This window comes from Anguilla rostrata, chromosome 6 (genome assembly GCF_018555375.3).
Source record: "Anguilla rostrata isolate EN2019 chromosome 6, ASM1855537v3, whole genome shotgun sequence".
NCBI classification, from domain to species: Eukaryota; Metazoa; Chordata; class Actinopteri; order Anguilliformes; family Anguillidae; genus Anguilla; species Anguilla rostrata.
This window is the reverse complement of record NC_057938.1, coordinates 43,436,654-43,464,651: the sequence shown is the minus strand read 5'-3', so window position 1 is coordinate 43,464,651 and position 27,998 is coordinate 43,436,654. Positions and strand designations below refer to the sequence as shown.

At 43.5% G+C, this 27,998-nt stretch overlaps 1 protein-coding gene across 1 annotated transcript; it reads left to right on the top strand.

The window, feature by feature from the left end:
* Window positions 1–4: 4 nt before the first annotated feature.
* cfap61 (cilia and flagella associated protein 61) lies at window positions 5–27,933 on the top strand. Its single transcript, XM_064339869.1, has 25 exons — window positions 5–142; window positions 429–575; window positions 836–986; window positions 1,113–1,189; window positions 1,887–1,954; window positions 2,155–2,275; window positions 2,885–3,017; window positions 4,507–4,698; window positions 5,217–5,296; window positions 6,037–6,076; window positions 6,246–6,385; window positions 6,772–6,898; window positions 7,185–7,262; window positions 7,512–7,718; window positions 9,111–9,239; window positions 12,868–12,995; window positions 16,668–16,760; window positions 17,037–17,205; window positions 18,374–18,530; window positions 22,361–22,659; window positions 24,214–24,550; window positions 25,780–25,856; window positions 26,050–26,255; window positions 27,003–27,099; window positions 27,414–27,933. Exons 2-25 carry the CDS (start codon window positions 436–438, stop codon window positions 27,615–27,617), a joined length of 3,450 nt encoding a protein of 1,149 aa, XP_064195939.1. The 5' UTR covers window positions 5–142; window positions 429–435; the 3' UTR covers window positions 27,618–27,933.
* The last annotated feature ends 65 nt before the right edge of the window (window positions 27,934–27,998 follow it).

Below are 27,998 nucleotides of genomic sequence, written 5' to 3'. Positions count from 1 at the left end.
ACGCCTCACGCACGTACGTAACCTCTACACTCTGACCTTTCACACCATGACATCACGAGCGTTCCGTTTCTATGGTTACGGTTCCATTCTTGTTTTCTTGAAGCACTGTGTATTTTTTACAGACATTGACGCTACATGAGAGGTAAGAAACTAAAATTCTGTCCCGTTAGCAATCTATTTTAAAGTGTATTATAGCATTGATTCGAGTATGCGCACACATTAGAGTGAACGAGAAATTAATAACGACAGGACGAAATGTATATAAGTTATAGAGCTAGACTACTGTAAGTTAGTTGGTCACTCAGTCTTGTTGGTCCGAACAGATTGGTGATGACAGATAAAAGTAAACAAATATGACTGTGCAGAAATCGGCAGTATGAGACATAATTCGCTCTTTTATTTATTTGTCTCTTTTCCAATTCGCTCAGGATAAATATGAGGACTACCAACTGGGGCGATGAGGTTGAGACAATAACCGTGAGAAGAACGGAGTCGTCCGATGCTCGCGAAATCAATGAGCTCATAGCACCTGTAACCGAAGCGGTGTTTGGAAGAGTGAATGTCATTTACCTGTTGTAAGTCCTGTTGTGATTATTTATTAAAAAGACAAAACAATGTAATACAGATTTTTTTTCCCATAATTTCTGTATTAATTTCTGTATGGTACTTAGGTGTCATTCATTTCTTGATATTCTCCACGACCATTGTCTGATAATCATGCTATTCATAACTTATTTTATAAGTGTTTTTCACACCATAGAAATGCCTGTTTCATATGAGAAATAGTATGCAGGCTGAAGGACAGTATTAAACTGCAATGGGATTCTTTTTTCAGGGAGAGGGCTAATCTTGCAGTGACTGTGACCAATTCCACAAATCAAGTTCTTGCCCATGCTGCTTTCCTTGACCACCCCAATGGTGACGTGGTTGATCCCGCTGACTGGGAACCGTGGTTGCACAATCACTTCAATTCTGACAAATGCACTGTGAGTATCGGTTTCAGAAAAAGACTAACTAAATGTAAAAGTGAACTTCATGACCTGAGTAAGGACATCAGTAATGCTGACTAAATCGTGTCATTTTGTATTTTGTGCGTGTGTATAATGTCACAGCCCCTGAACACACTCTTCTTGCACCTATTTGTGGCTCAGCCAGACTTCTCTCTTGGTAGCGCTAAAGAGATTATAAGGTAAGGAAATGAGAAAAGAAAACTTTGCACATCACTGACACTGATTTATAACCAGAAATAATGTTATTGTATAAAGCTGAGCTGTCTTTTCATGCTTGTTAAAAACTAGCATTAGTGTTGTATTGTTTATGTCGTCAGTGTCGTTTTGTATCCACTTGTCTGGCCGCTCCTCTCTGTGGTTGTCATATACTCAAATTTAATTTGCTCCCTGTCTCTGTGTTGTAATGTAATACCTAGTGTCTGCACATGCACCTTATTTAAGCATGTTGGCTTAGCCGAAGCTTTGGGTAATGTGCTGTTGCTACCATCTCTATTGGGTCATTAGTACCACAAGTATTGATTGCGTATTGAAATGCATTTCAGCAGCAGCAGTAGTGTGAATTGATAGTTGCTTGAAAATGTAACAAAACTGTACGTTATTGTTTACTCTTCAATCTATGACAGAACATACTTTTTGGTAGATCCATAGTTTAGCACGTTTTATATTTTATTGATTGAGCCGTAGTTTCTAAGTTTTAATTGATAGTATAGTGCTGTTGAGTAAGATACCCTATTGAGCAAGATAACTCAGTTACCACAATGGGGCTTGAGTTGCAGGTCTAGTTTGCAGAATGGAATAATTACTGTATTTTGAAACAGTAATGATTTCTTTAAAGATATAAAAAGCATGTACTAATATCAATATGACCCCTTACAGAACAGCCTTCAATGCCATCACTGAGCTGCACTACGTCTTTCTAGTTATTGCAAACAGCGTTTGCCTGGGTGAGAGATATACATCAAACATCACAATCATGATATCTATGGAAACAAAATTAAATAATCATGTCCTTCTATCAATCACTGCTGTGCTAAAACTAATGCAATTACAGCAATTACTGTAAGAGTACTTTATTACAATTGTATCGTACACTGCCCAAACACATGCATTACTTTAACGGGGTGCTTCAATCCAATGTTTTCAGAGCCAGCATTGCTGGAGGTCTTCGAGCCTCTGAAGTGCCTCCAGGATTCTCAGTGTCAGTGGTCAGCGTTTGTGTGCCACAGACACAACTACTGCCCAGTACTGCACGTCCGAAGAGCCAGGTCGCTTTTACAACCGTCACTCAATTTACAGTGCTTGGGTTATGTGTGTTTCTCAGCCGCTTAAACTGAACCAATACAGTAGGAACATAGACGTGGCTGATGTGGGCAAGGTACTGTGTATTAGCACTCATATTAGCATACTGTATATTGAAACTATCATTGTATTTATGAAGATATGTTTAAGTGGCGCTCACTAGAAATACGCATTTAGCAACACAATGGGAGTACTCTTATGAACTGGGTGTGCTTTGGTCTTAGGACACAATTCCATTGAATCGTTTGTGCTTATGTGAATCTGATCTTTATCTGCCTGCCATTATGAATTGAAATGAACAGTGCATTACAATAAAGAAAGGTACTCATTTTTTATAAAATGATAATTAGACCTTACATTGTGTTCTTGGCCACAGAGTATACATATACAGTATGATTGTTAAAAAATGGCTTATCACATTTGAAAATTAAAACTGTGGGAAGTGTTTGGCAAGCTTATCAAGTGGACACCAAGAAGACTGCCATGTGCTGACTTCAGATAATAACCCAACATTAGGTACATTTAAATGGCTGTGGGTGTGTCCTGTATTCTGACCCGCCTCCTTTCTGTGATAGGGTGGAAGACCATGATGACCTCACGCATATATTAACAGAGCAGACCAAGGTGTGCTGTGTGTCCTATGGCCCTTACTTCCTGGCTGAGCTGATTGAAGCTCAGAATGATGACCTCCACGCTGCTGTTTGTGAGGTTAATGCTTTTTTTATTCATTTCTTCTTTTTTTCCCAGAAAAATACATACATACATTAATTATGTACATTAATCCAAACTAGATGCATAAGCAAGCACAGATGGAGAAATACACCTGAAATTAATAACAAAGAACAATTAATAATGTAGTCTCCCTGTTGAAGTTTATAAATTGCACAATAGGAAGGGAGGTTTTCTGAAATAACGAGCAATAGCACACCATACTAACCTTTACTCAGATCTTTCTAAAACTTAAAATAATGTCAAAATTAGAAATAATAAGGTAGGGATACAGTCACAACCTTCCATACAGTTTGTTGAAGTACAATGAGTTATAGGTTTGGCATGTGATTACAGTATAAATCCTGTGTTGCAAAGTGCTCCATGCATTTTGGTTGTCTGCATGACTGTGGACAGTCCACTAGAGTAACTAACCTTTTTGTCCATATATAAGAAAACCACACAATTTTTTTAAAGTGTATAATTACTATTTTTACTGTGGTACGCCCATGCCCAAAAGCTGGTTATTCAATCTTGCTGTTTAAAGTTATTCATATTATATATTTTTTTTATGTGAATGTTATTGTTAGCCCCGTTTTAGCATGTAGGTTAGCACTCATGTTCACCAAAAGGTGAAATGTTGTTTCATCTACAAATTAGAGAGCCACAAGGCATATAACAGAGCTCTCAGTCAAATACGCATTCCAGTTTAATTAAAGGTTGGCAGATGTTTCCATCTAGTTTCAGTACATTATTTATTGCTTAATACACACCCTCACCTGGGGTGGCTCAGTACAATGGCTTACATTTTTACATAGCATTACTTATACAGCTGGATGTGTTTGCTGAAACAATTCATGTTAAGAACTTTGCTCAGGGCTACATCGACAATGGCCCACCTGCAGTTTATCCCTTTGACAGTCTGGCTCCGAGTCTTGACACACTGCACTCCCCGTAACTGGAGAGATGACAGATCTCTGTTCCTCTTTTTTGGAAGTTAAGCCAGCCATGTTTTTTAATCTCCATATGGCAGATGAGATCTGAGTCCGAGCCAAAACTCGCCCACACACGAAACACGCTGTCTGCAGACAGCTGGAGCATGTATTTATTTATTTATTTTTTACTTTTTTGATGAAAAGATGACGATATTTTGGACAGAAGACTCGTGGAAAGATTCAGGGCTGTTGTTGCTTTGTCAATGCCATTAATCATTCACTGAATCATTTGCTTTGTCTTTTTTCAACATTGCAGACTTTACATAATGGCAGTTACTGATAAATAGTTAATGTGCTGTTAGCAAACAACTTTTAGGTGAAAGCTATTGTTGTCAAATCAACTACTATAAATAGACACATTAAATGTTGTTAGAATGCTGATTATTATACATTTCTGTTAGTATCCGGTAAGGTTCTATTACTGAAAATAATTGACCATTTTTAAATGTTGATATGAAATTCATGCTTGTGCGTGTCCGTGTGTGTCCGCACAGAATGAAGGCGCAGCAGTGGGGTTCATGAGCCTGAGCGGCGATGTCAATTTGAAGCTGTTGAACGAGTGCTTTGAGCTCGGGCCTTTCAATGGCCTCTACAAGACGAGCCCGGCCCTCCCGTCCAAGCCTGCGCCCGAGACCGAAGAATCAGAGGCTCCTGAAGAGTCATGTGACGGTCCTGAGGAACCAGAGGTAGCATTTGACGTGAATATCATAATAGTGGAATTGTAGCATTTGACAAAAGTATCATCATGTTGGAATTGTAGCATTTGACATAAATATCATAATGGTGGAATTGTAGCATTTGACATGAATACCATAACAATGGAAAGGTAGCATTTGACATGAATATCATAGAAATGTGAAGGTAGCATTTGACATGAATATCATAAAAATGAAAAGGTAGCATTTGACACGAATATCATAAAAATGAAAAGGTAGCATTTGACATGAATATCATAAAAGTGGAAAGGTAGAATTTGACATAAATATCATTCCAGTGCATTCATTGGTTTGGAGCTTTGAAAAGCTAATAAAATGTGGGGTTCAGAAAGAGAGTAAGCGCATGAAAAAAAATGTTTGGAAAGCGGCTTCGTGAAAAATGGTTGGAGCGATGAAAGACTGCGTTTAGATTAATCGTTAGATCTCTGAGTCTTGATGGCGCTAAAGCTGCTGTTAACGGTTTCCCCGTTTGTCTGCTGTTGTCTCAGGGCCCCGGAGAACCGGAGCAGAGCGGCCTGAACGCTTTCTGCATCCAGCTGTTTTTTATAGACAAGAAGTATGACATGAGGTAAGCTGGAAAAGAGGGACGGGAGTAGCGTCGGAGCACACCGGGCCAAGCAATTACGCGCCGAGAACGCGGCTCTGCAGGCTCGTAAAAAAACCTCTGTTGTTCTGCCAGTGCTCCTCGTTGTAGTGTTTCCTTAGAGCCGAACACCTTCAGGCGCTTCGCTTTCCATCTGGCGCGTTCGTCTAGCCATTGTTTTGCAGTGGATCGCCGCCAAAGCGGATTTTTTTAAAGTCATATTGTCAGCTTCAAAGAAGTCATCTGAAAAATTTTGTGTTGTGGTAACACTGCACATACGTAGCCTAAAATTGGGCGGCAGATCTCCGGGAACACGGTCAGGCAGCCCTGACCTGACCCTAATGTCACTGGTCCTCCATACTGTTTTCCTTTGTTACTGAAAATATGAATAGGATTGCCTTGTTTCATGACACGTATACTACATTGAAATGAATGCCTTATTTGTCCTGGTTCCAAAAGTATGTATAGTGTAGTATAGTATAATATAGTATAGTTTTGGAACCAGGAAAAAATAAGTCATTCATAGTATACTGTACTGTACTACTATACTATACTATACTAAAGAAACTTCTAATGTAAGTAAGAGCTCTATCAGATGAAGTCTAGCATTTCATTCGAAATCAAAAAACCATTTATTAGCTAGCTGTAGTCTGATGGGTCGATTTGGCAGGCATTCCCAGACTGGAGTTAGTCTGTCTACACCTTCTCATCTTTTCTCCTCATAGATCTGTGGACTTCCTGCCTCACATCTTCAAACTTTTTCCGGTGAGCAAACCCAAACGCCTGCTGTAGATAAGGTCTTCTCTAGACCAGAAATAACTCATGCACACTGTATAAGGACCGTACAATACTATGGAAATACCCCCTCTCCCTGAACGGTCGCTATGACCGCAGAGCATTGTGTGTTGATAAACTGTGTATGTTCCAACCGCAGGACCGGGACTTCTGCGTGGTCTTAGTGCCCAAGCTGGGCCCGGAGTTCCCCCTCCTGCAGTCCTTCCTCCGTGTGGTCCCCCAGAGCAACAGCACCCTGCCCAACGAGCTCTACATCTACCACCGCTCCGGCCTGCTGAAGTGCGCAGCCTCACACCACACAACTGCCTGCCTTAATAATAATATAATATAATATAATATAATATAATATAATATAATATAATATAATATAATATCATATCATATCATATCATATCATATAATATCATATAATATCATATAATGATAATACGTTACTGTTGACTGCGCATGCTTCAGAGGAGATGCTTATCTACGCTCTCCCACCGCATCAGTGGAGAATGAATCGTGAGCGTGGCTGTGTGCAATTGGCCATTCCAAACTGGGGCAGAAAATGGGGGAGGAAGCAGGAAGGCAGTGTCTTAAATCGGTTTTAAATCCTGAGCTTTGCACTGCATGGCAGCCATTCATTTTATAATAAATTAATTTTTAAATTCATTTTCTTGCAGGAACTTTGAGGTAAGGGTGGCTGTTTCCAGTGACCAGCCAGCTGTGGAGGCGCTGGTAAAGGAGCTCAGCTTGCACGAGTCCATGCTGGAGGATCTGGAATTATTCTACCAGGCCCGAAAGGACAAGGTTAGCCAGCCACCGCTGCTGCCACCCAGCAAAGTGTCCAGTGTTCATTCATCTTTAACAGAGTGCATGAGTCCAGTATGGGCTCGCATGTACCCTTGGTTTCTTTTGTTGTACTGTGCAAACAAAATAGGCCAAAATGACCGAGAAACCAAAGATTTAAAAGTTTTGTGTTTATTTCTGATGTTCGCGAGAACAATTGAACAATTTATATAATAGTTACAGTATTTTGTCTTTTTTACTTTCATGCCACATTTTTAAATTCTCTTTCCCTGTCTCTCTTTTGTAGGATTGGATTCCTATGCAGGCATTTGTGGCCCAGGTCATGGAACAGGTTGTAGGGATTGCGATGATCAAAAATGAGGAGGTGATCATCCTTTATTTCCAGCTTGCTGTGTTTTCTCTCATCATTACTATAAATATATCTGTCGGAGCTCAGCCCTCAGTTGCAAGTTGTTTTTATCAAATCACTACTTTTCAGTTGTAGTTGGACAACTTGTGATTTAAATGAAATATACACGATTTTTTAAATTGAAGGTACACAGTGTAATTCAGATTTCGAAGTTTATCCTCATCAATAGGAAGTTATCCTCTCTCTCTCTCTCTCTCTCTCCAGGACATTGATTACATTCGGGCTCATTACAACATCGAGAGCTTCATCTACTTCAGCCACCACCGGCCCGAGGAGCACGGGCAGCTGTGCCAGTTTGCCCTCAACCCCGTCTTCCACCACTACGCCAAGCACTTCCTGAAGGAGGCGCTGCGCCTGGGCCACAAGTCCTGCCTCTACTACCCCGTCTACCCCTCCTACCACACGCAGAAGGTGGGGAAACGCGCTCCTTCGCGGGCCTCCGTCCAGGAGGAGAACATCCTCTAGATTAGCCGTGGCTTTATCCGGTATTTGATCCGGCTTTATCCGGTATTTCATCCAAACTCCCTTTTGGCGCATATCCAATCCGTGAGCAAAACGGATCACCTATTACATCAGCTCCTCCAGCTTCCTTATTTCTCAAGGGAGGAAGCTATCGCAAGCCGTCTGCGTGAAATGAATGTTTTTTTTGTTGCCTCTGAAGGGAACAGGCAGTCTCCATTTTGTAATTTTCTTTTTTCCAGACACAGTCGTCTGGGTCTCTCTGTGAACAGGGGACCAGGTGCAGAAATAGGCAGTTGCCATAGAACACCACCTCCCTCCCTCCCTCCTTCTCGCCTTCCCTCCCTCTCTCCCTTGTTCACCATGATGTAATGAGACATTTCCTTGCGAGCGTTCTTCCTGCTGCTAATTACCGTGTACAAACATGAGTCAGATTGGGAGATGAGACGCAAATAGAATTACTGGGGAGCTAACAAGGAGAGAGGATCCGCGGTGGGGGAATGGATGGGCCGGGGCCCGGTCTGTCAGCCAGGGTTCTTAATGGGGAGACGGATTCGGAATCGCGGCGAATCGCGGTTACCGTGCGTCCCAACTCGTTCTCCCGGAGAGGAAAGCCCCCGCACGGAGAAAAATCCCCTAAATCCGACCGCTCGTTTCCCCATAAGGCGGTCGCCGTGGCGAACACGGTCGTCGGGGCCAGCTGATGAAGACGTCTCGTTAGCCCCGGAAGGCTGAGGGGTGTTCACGCTGCAAATAAAGTGCTTTTGTCTTGTAATGAGACTTAAAATCTTGAGAGGAAAAAAAAAGATTTTTTGTCACATTACAAGCCATTTTTTTCTTGTCCAGTGAAATTGTCTTGCCCCATTGGCAAATGAAATGAGTCAAACTGTCTCACCTCATTGGCAATCTTTCTGTTTTATTTAGCAAAAAAACGTAATAGAAATACAATGTTAAAAATCTAAATATAAGGCTAAAATAGTATGTTTGACTTTTTTTTGGTTTTTGCAGTGCAGAGCTCATATTAGGTCCCTTTCTCTCCCTCTCCCTGTCCCTCTCCATCTCTCTCTCCCTCTCCCTCTATCGCTCCCTCTCCATATCCCTGTCCCCTTCTTCATTTCTCCCCCTCTCTCTTCCCCTGTCCCTCTCTCTCTCGCTCTCTCGCTCTCTCTCTCTCCCCCTCTGTCTCTCTCTCCCCCTCTCCCTCTCCTTCTATCACTCCCCGCCCATATCCCTGTCCCGTTCTTCATTTCTCCCCCTCTCTCTCTTCCCCTGTCCCTCTCTCTCTCGCTCTCTCGCTCTCTCCCCCTCTGTCTCTCTCTCCCCCTCTCCCTCTCCTTCCCGCAGAATGCCTGTGCCCACTCTCTCACCTCCGCGCTCAGCTGCATGGTGCCCGTGTGCCCGCGGCGGCAGATCGTCTACCCGCTGGAGGAGCTGGGCCTCAACGCGCCCTCCATGCGGGTCACCGCGCAGCAGGTGGGTACGGGGGGGCAGCGCCACACAGAATGCCACAACCTGCAAGTGGACAAATGACAGACAGGGGGCGACAAACGCGGGGAGAAAAAGTGAGACAGAGGCCTCCCTAACTTATGCCACAATATTTCACTTTTATGATTCGTAAGTTGATCAATCAATCAATCTTTATTCCGGACTGAATGTCCGTATGTGTACAAACAGGTTAAAAAGACAAACAGACAAAATAGTCAGTTAAATGTGAATAATGTGATTTCTCAGAACAATGGTGTGACTGGACATCTGAACTGCCCTCAAACATCTTGGGCTATTTGTTTCACTATTTAATCTTTATATTGTAAAACACCAGCTAACCTGATGTAAACTGAGCTAAACAATAACTGCTTGTAAATGCTGATAAACTCCATATTAAGTATAGAAATACTTACATAGAGTCAGAAACAGAGCAGTACCATACAGAGCTACACCTTCAACTTACAACTTGTTATAGACAGCTTAAGTGTTTATTTCATGATTTACTCAAAAGTTAATTACATTTTGAATGGTATTTGCCATGTCACCATTTTATGTGAAATACCTTGGCTAAGTATAAATCTGAGAACTTGGAGCAGTAAAGACTTTTTTTAATGTACTCAAAGCCAGTAACACATGCTATTTACAACATTTTTTCACATTTTTATAGTTTGGGACACTGTTGCCCACAAGGGGGCACTGCATTGTAAAGTAGAACCAGTGGTGTCCTGTTATTTATTTATTTATTTGTTTGCTTCCTTACTTGTTTGTTTATTGACGAGTAACACTTAAAATGCATACAACAACACAAAACAGGTTATTTTATTTGTTTAATGTATAGCAAGCTATATTGCTGTAGCGCCCTGTGTCTGCTTTCTACAGTTGAAAAAGCAAAGAACTTAAAAAAATAAATACATAAATAAATAAACATGTATTTCTCAGTATATTGTGGGGGATTCATTAGTTTATATACCTGTTGCTTTTGCAGTGTTGCAGAAATTATTGTCTTTTGCTATTTAGCAAATATTTTGTTTTGTAATTATATATATATTAATTTGTTTTGATCAGTAAGCACAAAGCATAACTTGAACATCTTTTTTAAAGAAAACTTCAAGCGTAAACGTGCCAATCAACATTATAAGCCAGGACAAAGACAACTGCAACAATAGCAACAACACTACTGACAACTGCTAAAAACAAACGTGCATAAGAGAACAAAAATACTATTTGCAGATATGTATAAAGTAAAGTAAAAACAGATAAATGAGATAAACTAGCAAATGAAAAATCAAAAGCAAAATTTAGCAAAAGTCAAAATACAAAAAGAAAAAGCAGCAACTTGTAAACAAAGAAGACAGGCATCTTAAAAAAGGGGTACATGATGAATCATTCATTCTTAAAGTTAATTATTGGTCATTTGGAAATTTTGTATCAATTTATTAGTTTTCCCACATTTATAATCTCTAAATATGCACATTTAAAATTATAATCCTTTTTTTCTTTTTTACAGGTTTCCAAATAGGTTTTTGCCATTGTTATATGCAAAATAATCAGGTAGCAAATTCCCAGTGTATACAGTATATACTATATGTGCCATGTTGTTGTGGCTGTTTTGACAAACCTTGTTGCCTCTAATCTTTTGTCATTTCTGAATTTGAAATCTGTTTTAGATATGCATTGTGTATTCTCCTTACTCCATACATTATATACATGTGCTCTCTGTGTGGTATTTGTAACAAATAGAACCATTTGTAAATAAGACGGGCTCATACAATAACAAGAGCTGGTTCTGTTTTATAAAGATGAGCCGTTGACAGGGAGGAAAAAGCTGGCCTCGGTCAGGCCTTGTTTTCCGAGGTAAAATTCATGCATCGCTTGTCTTTATTAGGCTCGGCGATGCAGGCTGCCCTTTGCGCCGGCTTCAACTTATTGTTAAATCGGCTCATTTTAATGTGAGGCAGCAGATGGCCTCTCAAACAGGTGGATGGAGGATGTTTACCGCGGGCGTTTAACAGGTGAAAATAGCACGCCCCCGCTCAACCAATCAGGAGCCGGCAGATGTCACGCCGGGGCCTTTAAAGGTTTATGAGGCACTTTTGTGCGGTCGCATTGACTTATTGTGAGACTTTTTGGTCCTTAATAGTCTTGCGGCGATGGGAGAGCTACTCGTTTTATTTGCCTATGGAGTCATGCCTGGATTAAACGCGTTTTGATTATTGTGAAATTGACCAAACTTAAAGGGCATGGAAATTCAGTTTTAAAATGCTGGTGTTCACATCTGCTCAAAATTCAAACCTTATTCAGTGCCTAGTTAATTGAGAAAATATTAAGATAAGTGTTCAAGCTCCAGTAAACGAAAGCCCTAGATTTGTCATAGCAAATCCATGGACATGATGTGCACAATTGCGAAAGAGGTTATTCTACCTCAGCAATGTTATCCACCTGTATTTCTGTTTTTGTATTTCACATTTTCTGAAGGGCAAAAGCAGCCCTGTGTAAGCCTATATATGACAAATCTTTTTTCCCGTTGAATGCTTGAATGGGTTACATCACTGCCATAGCAGTTGTGAAATACATGCTCACATAATCCGTCCTTGTACATTGTGATCCATAAAACCAGTTTGTAAACAATACGCCGAATATCTTTCTACCTCAGTGAAAAGCAATGGCGCTGTTGCGTAAAACGGCATGTTGGCGATGCCGCGGACATGGCAGAGAGCGTGCCTTGTTTTTCCCCGCGAGTGCCATTTCGGCTCTCCCGTTTCCCACATTAACGCGCGCGTCTTTCGCGTTTCTCCGCCGCTCCGCTCAAACCACTTCCATTCGGTATCTGGGCAACAGGCGTTTGGAGGATGCGGGGTAGATAAGACCCGGCCTTGCATAGATGTATTAAATGGGTTTAAAGCACCTGTCCCCGTTCGCTCAATAACATATCGTATTACAGAGTGCATTAGCTACGGTGCGGCTATGGCCCATTGCGTCCTATTTAAGCCTACCTCTAAGAAAATGTAATGTATGGCTTCTGCTCAATCTGACTGTAGAGTGATTAAATCTGAATAAAGAATGCAAGCCTGTCAGAATGCAAGGAAAAAACATTGGCTTTTTTTCTGCTTATAAAAAAACAAAATACAAACCTCAGTGTTGTGTTTATGAAAATTCTTATTACAGCTATGTTCTCTCATATGCATTATGTATTTCGACATGTTTATGTCTATGTTTCATTTGTAATATGTTCCTTCTGTAATCCAGGGGTCTTTTTTCTGCCTTCTGTCGGGGTTTAAGACATTTTCAAATTTACACTTGGAGCAGGTGTAATTAGATGTTTCAGTTCCTTTGTAGAGCTGTGTTAGATCTTTACACAACCGTACTGTTAGATATATTGCATTTATGGGTGTTGTCCTCCTTGTTTCCTAACTAAGAGGTTACTAAGGAAACCCAGACAGATTACTAAAATGTAACCTGTCTGGGTAAATGTGTCCATCAATAGCAAGCATTCTTGTTTGGTAGTACAATCAGTACAATCTTTAACATGAGAGGCTTAATGAACAATCAGGGAGGATTGTAAGAGATATTGTCCAGACTCTTTGTTCTCATCAAATCTCTCTCTCTCTTTTGCTAGATACCTTACGCTCTCAACCACATCAACAGAAAGCTGACCATGGAACCAAAGGTCACGGTCAACGTCAGAATCGTGGTTGTGGGAGCCTCGGACACGGGCATATCGTTTCTGCAGATGCTTGCTTTCTGGTGGGTACTCGGTCCGGCTTTGTTTGGACGGTCTCGGTCGCGCAGTGATTTGACGCTAGAACACAGCATTCGGGGCAGCGGGGACGCGATGTGATTAGGTAGCTAGGGAACTGCGCTTGTAACCCGAGCTTCAGATCCCAGGTGTGCCACCGCGACTGACCTTTGGAAAAAAAACACTTAACTTGAAAAAACACTTGAATCGCTCCAGTAAATTTCCAATGGCCTAAATAGATAACGTGTGTGTCACTATGTATCTACTAAGAAATTTAATAAAAAATAATAATACATGATTATGCTACTACTACTACTAATACTACTATAGTAATATGACCAAAAGTATGTGACGACCTCTTGGTCTGGGGATGTTTTTCATGTTTCTTTTTTCATAAAGGAAAATCTTAATCCAATGACATTCTAGATGATTCTGTGCTTCCAACTTTGTGGCTACAGTTTGGGGAAGACCCTTTCCTGTTTCAGTATGACAATGCCCCCGGGCGGACAGGCAGGTCTATATAGAAAGGGTTTTGTCGAGATCGGTGTGGAAGAACTCGACTGGCCTGCACAGAGCCCTGACCTCAACCCCATCCAACACCTTTGGGATCAGTTGGAAAGCCAACTGCAAGCCAGGCCTAATCACCCAATCAGTGCCTGACCTCACTAATGATCTTCTGGCTGAATGGAAGCAAATCCCTGCAGCAATGCTCCAACGTGTAGCATAAAGCCTTCCCAGGAGAGTGGAGGTTGTCATAGCAGCAAAGAGTGGTCTAACTCCATATTAATGCCCATAATTTTGGATGAGATGTTGGATGTCAGGCGTCCACATACTTTTGGACATGTAGTCTACTACTACTACTACTACCAATAATACTAATAATCAAAGATAGCATGTAAATTTAGGAGCAATTCTTCATTTGAATCAGCTTCCACAGTGGTAGACTCAGACTTTACCACCGTGGTTTGGTTGGCTGAAGCTCAGGTTAGCTTCAGCAGCATGTGAGCAGCACAAAGGACTTTGGTCCTGTGCCGTTGTCCCTGTACCAACAGGCACTGATAGGTGACATCAGACGTGACAGAATGCTTTAAGGTAGCGTGTCCTTTTCATCGCTGAAAACACCTTCGCACCGCCCTCCACCGAAGCCAGTAATGAGAAAACTGATGGAAGTGCAAAATCTGCTTTAATGGATTCTTTTTTTTTTCTCATTTGTTCTTCAAAAGCCACAATTACTGTCTCACAGCGAGTGTCCAAGACCATAACTCTAACACTGCTGTTACATTTGCTTGCGCCTAAATTAATGTAATGTAATGCCAAATACATTTTGGGTTGAGGCACGGCCTTTTTATTATGGGTCTTCTACTCGACAAATTCCGAGCTGGAAAAATTAGAGGTTAGGTCCTAAAAGGTTTTGTGGAAAAATGAAACAGTGGCTTACTTTTGAGCGGTCGTGAAAAATTGACCAATGAGAACGGGTTTTCCGCTTTCCCGCCTTCGGCCGAATGAAGTCCGCCCGACGACCGGTCGGCGGTTGGCTGAAGTGGAAGTAAAGTGCAAGAACATGGTGGAGAGGAGGGGGATCGAGGGGTTTGGCAGGCGCAGGCTAGCGCACAGCTGCCCGGGGGTTGGAATTCGGGAGAGGAGCGCCGCCGTCCCTTTAATTAGCCCCGCGCCGCGCGCTCCTGTCAGGACCGCCCAGAGGCGCCCTGTGTTTACTGTCACTAACGAGCTGACTAATGAGACGCTTAGCGTCCGCCGAACTGATCACAGGGCGGGCCCGTGCCGGACAGGGCGAGTGATGGATCACGATGGGCGTGTGTGCCCCCCTACACACCCCCCACCATCCCCCACCCCCTCCCCAGGCTGGCTTTCCTCCGGCTTCTGCACGTGCTCGGTGTCAATGGGTCTTCCCCCTCATCACTCACCGGGCTGGAGACGGGTTTAAAACCCTGTGAGAGATGGGCTTGGACGCGGTAACGACCGACACACAATGGCCGCCTGTCATTGACGTATAACAGGAGAGACCCCACCGCCGATAGCGGCCCCGAGAAGGCGTCGTTGCCTTCCCGCCCCACCCCCTGCCTCTCTGCCAATAGAGAGGAAGACATTTTAGAATAGGCCGTTGGGTTAAACCTGGTTTACTATTCCAAAACAAATGAATGGTCCCCCGTTAATGGCCAAATGCTGTGCAAAGTACAAAGCATTGCTGTTAAAATGCATACTTACTAGCTTCCATTACTAACTGCTGACTGTCACCTGAAATGTGCAAACCTTTATTGTTTATGAAAAGGAAAATTGGAAAAACTAACCACAACTGAGTAACAAAAACCTTCATTTTTATGACTTTTTTGTCCTTGCAAAATTAAACCAGTGATGAAGAAGATGAACCAGAAGGATCCACAATTTAGAAAACACCTTTAAAAGATTTAAGGATGACTGTTGAGGGAACATTAAAATAGTTAATGCGTCTTCCCTGAGACTTGTTTTCATTATCGGTGAATTATTTTGTTCTGGCGTTCTCATTTCGCTCATTCAGAACGGTAAATGTGCGTGTCAGCATTAGCGAGCTGAGTGATAATCTTTTAATACCCAGAATCAATCACTTATAACCACAGGCAAGTGGACCTGCCGGCTGCTGGAAGCAGGAAATGTCATCGCTCAGCTGAATGTATGCGGGCCCTTCCTGACAGCACAATGAACGTGTCCGCTCGGAACATCCAAATAGATAATGTCATTTAAGCCGAACAAAAGGGGTCATTTACATCACAAGGGTTTTTCTTTTTCTTTTTTTTTAAAACATTATTAAGGAGGCAATGATGTGGGGGGTGGGTGGGACAGCAGGAAGGGGACAAAAAGATTTTTTTTAAAAAAGGAAGAATAATTGCCTGGGATGCGAGATGCAGCCAGGATTTAGGTGTAAACCGGTACAGGGTGTAGGGGGTAGGGAAGTGGGGGGGGGGGGGGGGGGGGGGGGTGGTGGAAGTTGGCATGAGAGAGCATCGGTCCCTTTAGCGATGCACTCTGTCCAGCTTTCGCTAATCCCCACTCCTCCGCGCCCGCCCCCCGCTCCTCTCTGAAGTGCGTCTGTATCCACGGCAACCCCAAATCCCCTCCGTCACTCGCCCCGCGCCGAGAGTTCCTCCGCTCCCGGCTCATCCCCCCCCCCATCGCCCACCCCCCACCCTCCACCCTCGCGGCGCTCCGTTAGAAAGCGGCCCGCACTTCCGCCCCTCCCCTCCCAGCGAAACGTCGTTTGAACGCCCCGCTGTTCTTCTTCTCTTCATCCGCCGTCGAAATCGGCCCGCAGTCACGGCCGTGCAGGCCAAAAGCGACCCTCGGTTGTTCTGCACCGCGCCGGTCGCCCTCGCCGATGTCGCTCCGCGCGGTCGCTTAACGCTGCTTAGAGACACCGAGAAATGATGCAACTCCTGAGTCATCCGCTCTGAGGAGCGGCTTTGGGAGCGCGAGCAGGATTTCCCAGAAGGGAGGTGACTCATTTGGGCAGCGCTGTTAAGCTGGCTTAATGTTACCCAGAATCCTATGCCGAAAATGGATTGTTGCGTTTGCGCTCTGGGAAATGCGGTCCTCTTGGGGTTCCGCCGAGCCGTTCGGATTGACATGCTCTGTATGATGTCACCCCCCACCCCCTTCGCCCCCCACCCACAACCCTACCCCCCCAGCCCTCATCTGAGGTTCAACAACCTGACGCTGATTTCCCCTCATGGACTTCCTGGCTCGGCCGACAGCGAGGAGATCAGTTTCCTGGCTACAAGGTGAGACACCACGCAAGCTTCTGTGCTTGTGTTTGTATTTTCCAAGAAGGACCAAAATATAGGCATCCTCCGATCTGCCTGCACAATAAACATTCTGTGAGGCCCCCATTCTCAGTATTTACGTTTTACCACTTATCTCTGACGTTCACTGTGTCTCTCTGCTATCTGGACTCTGGTTGGTCAAGCACACAGCTTGGAGAGGAGTTAGGGGGGTGGGTAGACGGGGGGGTTGGTGGACGGTCTAACGACTCACTGCTCACTGTGCCCGCCCCGTAGCCACGGCTACAGCGACCGAGACCACGCCCAGCTCTCGCTGCGCTCCTGGGTCAACGTCATAGCCGGCAAGATGACGGGCATCAACAGGGCCGACAAGCACGTGCTGGTGTCCGGAAACAGGAAGGTGCCCTACGACCATCTGATCCTCTGCACCGGGCAGCAGTACCAGGTGACACCTGTGCACACACAGAACACACACACGCACACACACACACACACACACACACACACGTTTGTATTGCTTTACTTGTGAGGACTTCCCATTGACTTACATTCATTCCGTAACCTCTAACCCTAACCCTAACCCTAACCCCAACTACTACATGCCTAACCCTTAATTTTCCTCATCTTTCTATCCTTGTGGGGACATTTGGTTCTCACAAAGATAGTAATACATGCCCACACATACACATACATACACACACACACCTACGACTATCTGATCCTCTGCACCGGGCAGCAGTACCAGGTGTGACCTGCGCGCACACACACACACACATACACACACACACACAGTAAGAGCTGCAGTACTAGATGAGGCAGACACACAGGAACACACACCCATATACAGGCCTACGTGTTACCAGGTGAAACACACTCGTTTCCATGGCAGCAGTGTGTGCTTGGGACAAAACAAAACCAATTGCTTGCTTGTTTTTTCTTAATCCCCCTTCCATGGAGAGACAGGGGCTCACTGGTTTCAACTTACTGATTGCCTGTTTGCTGAAGTTAGTTCAAGGGATATTAGACCAGCATAATACATTGCATTACTGGCAATTAGCAGACAGTCTTAACCAGAGTGACTTTTTTCCATTTTTTACATAGTATCCATTGATACAGCTGTATATATACTGAAGCAATGCAGGTTAGATAACTAAACAGCAGTGCCCTACCTGGGAATCAAGCCTGCTACCATTTAGGTTTATAAGCCCATTTCCTTACACACTATGCTCCTCGCTAGGACACTGCCGTTGTACCCTTGAGCAAGGTACTTAACCGGCATTGCTTCAGTATATATCCAGCTGTATGAATGGATACAATGTAAATGCTATGTGAAAATGTTGTGTAAGTCGCTCTGGCCTGCATGTAATGTAATGTAATGAGTTTAGGCTGGCAGAGAATACTGGCAGCTGTGAACGGTGACACACATCTGCGCTAGACATCGATTCGGAAGGACGAGCCGTTGCGACTCGAGGGGCGTCTGTCGAACCCTCGGCAAGCGGGCGCGCGGCCTCGAGCGCGTCCCCTCAACACAAGGAGGCGCTCTTAAACGCGCAGCGGCAATATAACCGCTTAACTCCGTTTCTCCGTTTGCCTCCTCCTCCTCCTCCCCGCAGCCGCTGATCCTCGCGGACGAGCAGCCGTCGTCGCCGCGGCGGCGGCCCGAGCGGAGGTCCGCCGGCCCCGCCCCCTCCAACCACTTCACCCTGAACGACGAGCGCGGCTGCCGCAGGGCCCGCCGCTGGCTGCTGGAGAACTTCGTCGGCGGGGAGGGTACGCCCGGCGCCCGTCGCCCCCGGCAACGGGCTCTGTTTGATGTTGCCTCGTCGCGCTCCCGCGGAATAATTAGAACTTAATTAATCTGAGTGAAATCTTTCATCTGTCTGGTGAGGGCCTACGCTTCCCCTCCTATTCGCAGGATGATATTAATTTCGGGAGGGAGCTGTACCCCGCTGATGAAAAGCCTGATATCCTTAATTACGTGTAATTCGTTTTTTTTTTTTTCCGTTTTTTTTCCGAGGGACAATAATAATTGCGGGGAGCAGAGCCTGATTAACCCCATTATATTAACTAATTAGAGGATCATTTAATAATCAGGGAAGTAGCACAATCATCAGAGAATGCAAATTATACCATCCGACGAGTGCCATTTCAATTTGGGTTCGGCTTTGTCTGGAAAGTATGACGCTCCGAAGTCTGACGGGCGCCCCTCCTGTGTGTTTCGTGTGTTCGTTCACGTGCTGGCTAGGCACCATCTTGAGCACTGTTTCCACCAGGAACTTTAACGATAAGGTATAGATTCTTTGTTGGCATCCATACCAGAGAATCTTTTATCTTTGCACGCACTTGCCAATCAACACACGCACACTTCCTGAGGGTACTGATAGTACATGGCAGTGATTGTAATTAGAGATGTGTGCACACTTTCATTTGAATTGGAATTATACTTATACTTATCGTTCCGAATGTAAACAAGCCTCTAACAGGGCTGCCCAGCCCTATTCCTGGAGATCTACCGTCCTGTAGGTTTTCTCTCCAACCCTAACAAAGCACACCTCATTCTACAGCTAGAGACCTCGTTAAACGGCTAGTTAGTTGAATCAAGTGCGCCAAATTAGTATTGAAATGGAAAAACTACAGGAAGGTAGATCTCCAGGAAGAAGGTTGGGCAGTCCTGTTTTACAGCTTAGCTGTAGGACATTTTGATTCACTTGGCTTCACCTCATGAATATTAATTTGTCCAATGAAATCCTTCTTCCTCAAGGCAGATGGATTACATTATTAATGTTTCTTCTTTCGAGTAAAACACGTGCAAAGAGAACTGGGCCACAGATGTTCTGTATACTGACTAGATAGTCAACTCTGTACTTAAAACAGAGTTCTGTCTCTTCCATTGTTGGTGCTCAAAGGATTCTGAATAAAGGGGTTAAATAGCATACATACTGTAGCTACCAGAGCAACACAGACAACACAGGAAACTCCTAGATAAGGAGGGTTGAAAGGCATGCTGACTACCATGGGAAATCCAGTTTCCGAAAGCAAAAGTCCTTTCCAGTATTTTGTTCCTGGATTTGCTAATTAGCACAATTCTTCAGCCAGGAGGTAGAACTAATTAGTTAAATCAGCTGGCTGAGTTCATGGGTGGAAGAAACAAATGGACAGAAACATGGAAATTTCTTTTGAATTTTATGTTTACCTTTTAAAACCAATGGAAAATGATTGTTTAGAAAAATGAAACATGGAGATTTTGCATTGTGTGTGTTCTGCTATGCAGTTCTTTTTAATATGGTGTGTCCGGAGCACAGCATTAACAGTATTAGCACAGCATTAACTATGCAACCTTATCTTTTGAACATTTATTTGTGTGTGTGTTTGTCGGGGGGGTCAGTAACTCATTATGCCAAATGTATTCTAAATCAAAGGGATATGCAGGGAAACATAATCAGAAACCAAGAAAGGGTACTTCAGCATAATATATTATTGTATGAATATTCTATTAAGAGCAGTATAGTATAAATATTATATAAAGAGCAGTGTAGCATAAATATATTAAAAGCAGTTTAGCATAAATATTATATTAAGAGCAAGAGTGTGCATTCATGTTGTGTGGTGCACCATTGTGAGTGTTTCAGAAGCAAGGAGAGGAAAGGTCTGTATGGGAATGAAAGCAGACAGATACCAGGTCAGAGAATCTCAGCTCTTCCTCCTGTGTCTGTTTCTGTGCTATGCTTTTTTTTTTACGGTGACCTTTAAATAATGTACTTATCCTCGAATTTGATAAAGCGCTCGGAATGATAAACCGCCCTCATCTGCCTCTGCGAGCGCGCCCCCTCTCTGATTGAAACAGCGTCGGCCGACTGTCGGCAAACGCGAAAACGTCCGCGCTGATTATGATGTAGCGCGCGGAAACCCGAGTGAGAGCAGGAATCTGTTTACGGGTCGTGATTCTTTAAAGGGCCCTCCAGCGTAGAGAGAATCAGGAAATGCTTCGCGGTTGGACGGGTCTGACTTCCGAAGGACTGTTCCTGTGAGCGTGCGCTGGGCTTCAGCACCACGGACAGCGCTCACTCCAGGTCCCGGTACAGGGACTGCGGAGAAGCAGGCGTGTGCATTTGTTAAGCCCATCGTCTTCTGCTACAGTACACTTGGTAATCTACTATAAATACTTGTGCTGGTAGTGAAGTGGATTTTATTTTTATAATACTGTGGATATAATTGGCTTGAGCTCATTGAAACCTGGGAGGAGGCTTCTATTTCCAGCTCTGTTGTTGCTGTAGTTACCATATCATTGTTGTATTTCCAATGCTTTTGAAAAAGTTTGATAAAGAAAATTAATTCTGAACATAAACTTTATTGGAAACATAAACCATAGTAGTATACGTCTGTATCTAATCAGGCTGCTTGGACTAAATAAAATTGGCCGGTACATTGTTGCTGCAAAGGCCGATGTTTGTCCATATACAAAGTGAACCAGGATTTATAAGGCTGTGAATGTCTTTTAGCATGTGCAGTAGAGACACTTAACAGGGTTTTTTTTGCCATTGATGGTTACAGCACCTGCTCTTATTTTAGGATTGTTATAGAACATTTCTATAATGTTATAGAACAATGTTATAGAACATTTCTATTGGCATTGGAGCTCAGTGGATTCTTATCCCTAATTTCCCCCTATTGTAAATGCGGTTGGCACTTGTACTAATGGCATGCCTACAGTCGGCTTATTAATCTAGATGTGCAACACGGGTCGAGTTTTCAGAGGCATATCAAGTTGCTGCCCGTCAGCTGGCTAGAATTCCTGTCACAGTGACGCTCCACTCCCACACTGTAGACCTATCAGGGCACCACAGTGCAGGAACTAGTTTCATAATAAAGCATTTGCAATAAATAAGGCAGGCCACCTATGGGATGAGCTCACTTCCAATATGAGATCATCATTTTTTATAATGCCAGTCTCATGGACAGGAACTGTATACACCAGCATCCCTCCCCCTCTCTCTTGTCTCTCTGTCTGTCTCTCTCTCTGTCTCTGTCTGGTTCTCTCTGAATGTCTCTTGCTCTCTCTGTCTGCCTGTTTCTCTCTTTATCTCTGTATATCTCTCTCTCTCTCTCTCTCCCTCCTCCTATCCATCTCGCAGCACACTAGCACAGCAGTGCTATAGAAAGCAGTGCTCTTGTCATATAATCAAATGTTCTCCCGTTAAAACTAAAAGTACAAGGGGAACACGGTTCCTGGCTTCCTCGTTGCCTTTGATAAACTGACATTCTGTACTCGTGAATGGCCAGGGCGTACCCATAGCACAAAGGTGGGCCTTGAAACGGGAAAGCATTTTAAACATACACATAACATTCAGAAGCTTGCTAATGGACGCTCATTTAGCAAAGAGGGAGCAGGATAACTCCACTTTGAAACTTCAGTCTGCTGTGGTGCTGTGGTTAAGGAACTTGGCTTCTATCCAACGGGTGGTTGGCTTGATTGCTTGCTGAGTGAGGTACCTTTAAAATATCTAATGACATAAACTGGATAGTAAATAATGAATCATTTTTTTTAATGAAACCCATTTTTGGCTAGTTTACAAAATGTTCTGCTCGTTCTCCCCGCTCAGGTGACGCCGTCGTCTACGGTGACACCGTGGACGCGTACACCTGCGTGGCCAATCTGCTGGACCTGGGCGTCGCGGGCTCGCGGATCCGGCTGGTTCACCCGCCGGCGGACCCCGCCGCCCCGCCCCGCTTGGGCGGCCCCGAGGCGGAGAGGGCCGCGCGCGAGGCCCTGAGGCGGAGCGAGGTCCGCGTGCACCCCGACTGCCTCCTCCTCGCCTGGACCCCCGGCGGGGAGGCCCCCGAGCCCCTCTCCTCCGTCACCTTCACCCGCGACGGCGGGCCCGTCACCCTGTCGTGCTCAGTGAGTCCCCGTCCGGTCCGTTAGCCGTTTGTGCTAATGTTTCGCCTGTCCTTGGTCCAGACCCGGGTCAAATACGCATTTGTTTTTGGATTCAAATGCTTTTCTACGCTTTACTGATCTTGTCTGGTGTATTGGAACCAGTGAAATACTCCCAATAAGTGCAAACCCTGCATTCATATTGGTCATATTGGCAGGCTCAATTACACCAGGCAAGATCAAGAGAGCACAGAAAAGTATTTGAATCCAGAACAAATACGTATTTGACCCAGGTCTGCCTTGGTCGCATGATCTGATTAAACAGTCTCATTCGCTCTGTATCACTGTCCGCCTTCAACATTATTTGGAATTTCAGAAGCGGATTGATTGAGAGGCTGTTTTGGCCCCCGCAGGCCTGAGGTAATGGTGGAACTTTTCGGTCCGACATTATTCAGCATCAGAATAAACGCTCCAGATGGACGACCTGAGGGGACAGATAATTTAAAGGAAGAAGAGCCAGCAGCTAGGCTTTGTCACAGACGAGCCAGAGATCGCTATTCAGCATTAGGGGTGTGGCACCAGTTACCCTCTGGGCGTGTATGTGTGTGTGCGTGCGTGCGTGTGTGTGTGTGTGTGTGTGTGTGTGTGTGTGTGCGTGCAAGCATGTGTGTGTTTCTATGCGTGTGTCTAAGCATGTGTGTGTGTGTGTATGTGTATATATATGTGTGTGTGTGTTTCATCTCCTGAATACCGCCTGAAATTTATTGATAGTTTACCAAGGCTGTACAGTTTCACTTACCTCCTAAGTGCTTCTAAGTATGAAGTCTCATGTGTATTTATCATGTTTATGCCTCTGACATGACCCAACTACTTAACCAAGTTAAATAAATGGATCCTCTCAGAACTGCACATTGAGACATTTTAATGTGTCTCCATTATTTATGGGCTTGTCAACTGAACTGCACTGATTTGGGTGTCTAAGGTTCACTATTAAAATCATATGATCCTATGATTAACAGATCATATGCTGTCATATCAAGAGGAATGTTATATTTAAGAACAGCTAGTAATAAAGTTGCTTTATCCTCCGTCGGCTGAAGTCATGAAAGGTTATGGTTTCCTCAGTAAGAGACCATTTCCTTGACATTGATTGCTCCTGCAAAAGATGGTGATTGAATCTCCAGCCATACTCCTCTCCTGGGTGGTAACTTAATCCCAGCTTTCATCAGTTAGAGCAGCAGTGGAAAAAACCCACCAGGGCTTCTCTGTAGCATTAACCTGGGGGTGGTGCAAATGGTCCTTATTTACCCTCACGGCCTTCGCTCTCTGTCGCTCTTTGGTGTAGTGTAATGGGTAAGGAGTTGGTTTTGTGACCTAAAGGTCGCAGGTTCGAGTCCTCACTAGGACACTGCCGTTGTAACCTTGAGCAAGGTGCTTAAGCTGTATATATCCATTGCTTCATTGCTTCAGTATATATCCAGCTGTATAAATGGATGTAATGTAAATGCTATGTAAAAAAAAGTCGCTCTGGATACGAGCGTCTGCTAAATGCTAATTTAATGCTCATTCATCCTGCAGGTCTTCTTCAACTTTTACATGAAAGGCGTGGACCGCGACGCCTTCGCGGCCGTCAACGACGCCTGCCTGGTGTACGACGGCGGGCTGGTCATCGACACCGCCTTCCACACCAACGACTCGGCCATCCGCGCCGCCGGGCCGCTCACCAAGTTCGCCCGCTCGTACCACGCCGACGGGCGGGGCCACGAGCGCTTCTGCTCCCGGGAGGTCGGCGTGGAGCTGGCCGCCGTGCTGCTGCCCCTGTTCGACCCCACGCTGGAGGCGGAGGAAGAGGAGGAGGACCTCGACCCGAGCGCGGATCGGCTCGTCCCCATCTACTCCCAGGCGAAGATACAAGGTCAGGCAGCGTGTGCTCTTCGACGGCCTGGCTCACCGTTTCGGTTCTCCATTATAACATTCGGCTGCGTTATAATATTGCGTTTTCTCTTGGCTTGTTGCCGTGTTCGGTTTAACCGGTGGCATACGGTATACGAGCCTGCACCAATGTAATTATCTCTATTCTATCAATAGCAGTGCTTTGTAATTGCTTTGGTTCACGTCCAAAGGGCTGAATCACTATTGTTCTCCTGTGAGTTTATTATCAATGTCGTTGTGTTCGAGTTTGCACAATTTCCCGTGAAATGGTACATGCCAAAGATTTCAAACTTGGAAGCAACGTAAATAAAAGTAAATGTATATTTGCGCAGCTTCAACTTTAATATTAAATGAATATAAGCACATTATGTAGCCTACATGTCCCTATCACTGTTCAGTGACACCATTAAAAGAGACTATTGTGAGTAATCATTTTGCATTGTCGTAGATGGGTTACAGTGTTGTAACTCATCGTTTTCTTTTGTTTATTTTATATTTATGTTATGTTTTTTTGCAATGCTGAGGCCACGTTGTTTACGTTGTTTGTTATGTCTCTGTGTCAGGGAAGTTAAATTTAGGCTATTTATTACCAAAATTAATTTGCCTTGTATTTATTATACTTTACCCCCCTAGTGGCGAAGGTTGGTAATACAGGTGTCACCGGTCTTTTAGAGGGAAGTAACACTTGTGTCAAAATAGTAACACCATGACAAGCCTACTGTTTAATGCTTTACACAGTCACAATATGAACAAGGTCATAATGAAGACAAATTAACACCATTCATCTTCTGTTGTTAGGATCGATAAATATGAACAAGTGTTAAATACATGCTTAAATATATCATCACTTGTGCAGTAAAGAGATCAGAGACTACAGGGAAAATGTGCAGGTTGTGATTATAGATAATGTTTTACATGCAAGAATATTACACAACTGTTTGCACTGGTGGATTGAACCAATACATTTCATTATTAAAAAAATAAGAATCAGTATATTTAGCGAAAAACATAAATATATTAAAAACAATATATTTTTTGTTTTTATTTCATTATGAAAATGTTCAAGAATCATTTGAAAACATTCTTTATAATTATTATATATTTGCATATATTCTGATATTAAAATCCTAACTGTATTGACTCTCTCTCTCTCTCTACATATATATTTTTATTTTTTATTTATTTTTTTTATACTTATTCGTATACACACAGGTGGGAGGTTGCCAGGCGGATACAACTATCTCCATGCCGCAAAACCTGCCATAAATCCCTCCGTGACATCATCCACGGTATCTACCAAATATGCACCTCAGTGATATCATCTTCAGACGCCCCTTTGAGACCCTTTTCCTGTTTGAGCTGTTTACAAGACAGCTGTACATTCTGAGCCAGTGTACGCTAGCTAGCTGGATTTTGTTACCTCGTGCGCACCTTGGCAGCGCTTATCACGTAATGATAATTGACCTCTATGGTTCCCTCCAGGGTAGAGAGATTGTGACCGGGAAGATCGAGGAAGGCAACTACTTCCGGCTGTTTCTGAATCAGTACGGCCTCGTGGAATCCATAACCTGCCTCTCCACGGAGCCCATCCCGGTCTCCAACTACCTGTGCCTGTACGGGAGGCACGAGCTGCTCTTGAACCGACTGTGTGCCCGCTTTGACCAGGGACTCGTCCCTGACCTTTACAGGTACAACGCACCTCTCTTTTCTTCAGTTTTACCTTTACTCAACACAATCAACAGATCTACAATCTGAGACTGGATTGTGTTCTACGAAACGTTTTAAGCTCAGAAAAAAGTGAAAAGCCTAAACTAACTGACATGCAAGCTTCTGTACTGCTGCTCTATAACACAAATCCATAACACAAGAATAACACAATAGAATAACACAAATCCATAACACAAGAATAACACAATAGAATAACACAAATCCATAACCCAAGTATAACACAATAGAATAACACAAATCCATAACATAAGAATAACACAGTAGAATAACACAAATCCATAACACAAGACTAACACAATATAATAACACAAATCCATACTACCTGCTCCATGACTTCGGCCTCGAGAGGAGTCCCATTCTGCCAGAGAGGGAAAAATAGAGCTTACTGTTGTTATTTGTAATGTTTTACTTGGTAGTAATATATCTACTACATCAGTAAAGTTGAATTAGGGGGAGTTAGCAAGAAAGAAAGAGAGAATAACTTGCTTGGAATTGACTTAATCAATGACAAGCCTTAGGCTTACCACAGTCAACCATCTGTTACATCATTAAGAGAGTACTGGTGAGCACTGGTGAACAGCAATCGCAAAGGGGCTTGTAGGCTAAGGAAGAACTCTACAGTTTATGACTGAAGAATTCTCGCCACCATTCAATATACACAACAGAGCAAAAAATACTACATGTTCTTTTTTTTTTGCATTATACAGCTATTTTAAGGAGAGGTGGTGCTTGGCTATATATCATGATCGCTTTGTGGATTTTGAAGAGGAAGTGCGCCAGATTATGGAGTCTGCCAAAATACAGGTCTGTCTATGTGCTTCTCCCATACTCCCACACACAAATATGAATGAAATAAGATAAGCAATATCTCTGTTGTACTGTATTTGTACTATAGTGTATGTGAACATTATATGGCATAAAATCAACACCAAATTTTTGTTTTATTTTCTTTTTTAAAAACTACATAGATCAATTTGACCCGTTTACTGTAAAATTATACAGTTAAGTGGCCTGTGGTGTGTCTCAATGGCCTGCCTTGAGTAAATAAAGGTTAAATAAATAAATAGTAAAGATTTAAAAATCCACTTTAAGAGTAATATCATGTTGTCTTCTTTCAGGGTGAAGACAACTTGCTGTCGATTCCCGAGGTCATCCAGAAGATGGTGGAAGGAGAGCTGGTAGTTTCAGAGGATCCGAATCAGTATCTGGAGAAGGTATTCACGAAAAGTGATGGATTGACCCCCCTGAAGAGAGGTGTGCTTAACTACCTGAAGTACAATCGCTACCACCTGACCATGTACGCGCAACCACAGTTTATATAGCAGCACCAAGTCTATGTGTATATTTACATTTTTCCAGAGGTATCTGAGATGCTCACGTCTCCTTTATGAACATGCCGTGCACATGTTTTTGCCTTTTTCAAAATTCCATTGCATATTACTTATTTTATTGCTAAATGCTAGAATTTTTCATCTTAGTACATAATTTATAATCAATATAAAAGATGTGCATATTAAATGTATCCAACAACAATGTTAACATATGGCACCCATTCATATTTAAATAAATAAAATCGTAGTTCCCCAAATCTGTAAAAAAAAAAATTAAAGAACACTGTTACCTGTATTTTATCAACAACATGAGGTATTTGACTATTTCCTGTTCGTTTACCTGCCCTTACTGTGAAGCCTTCACTAAAGTGA

Excerpts from the sequence above, each read along its gene's own strand:
- cfap61 (XM_064339869.1), top strand. The coding sequence starts at position 436 with ATGAGGACTACCAACTGGGGCGATGAGGTTGAGACAATAACCGTGAGA. Across the intron at positions 2,276-2,884 it reads CTGCACGTCCGAAGAGCCAG|GGTGGAAGACCATGATGACC; the intron begins GTCGCTTTTACA and ends TTTCTGTGATAG. Across the intron at positions 24,551-25,779 it reads CTCCCAGGCGAAGATACAAG|GTGGGAGGTTGCCAGGCGGA; the intron begins GTCAGGCAGCGT and ends GTATACACACAG.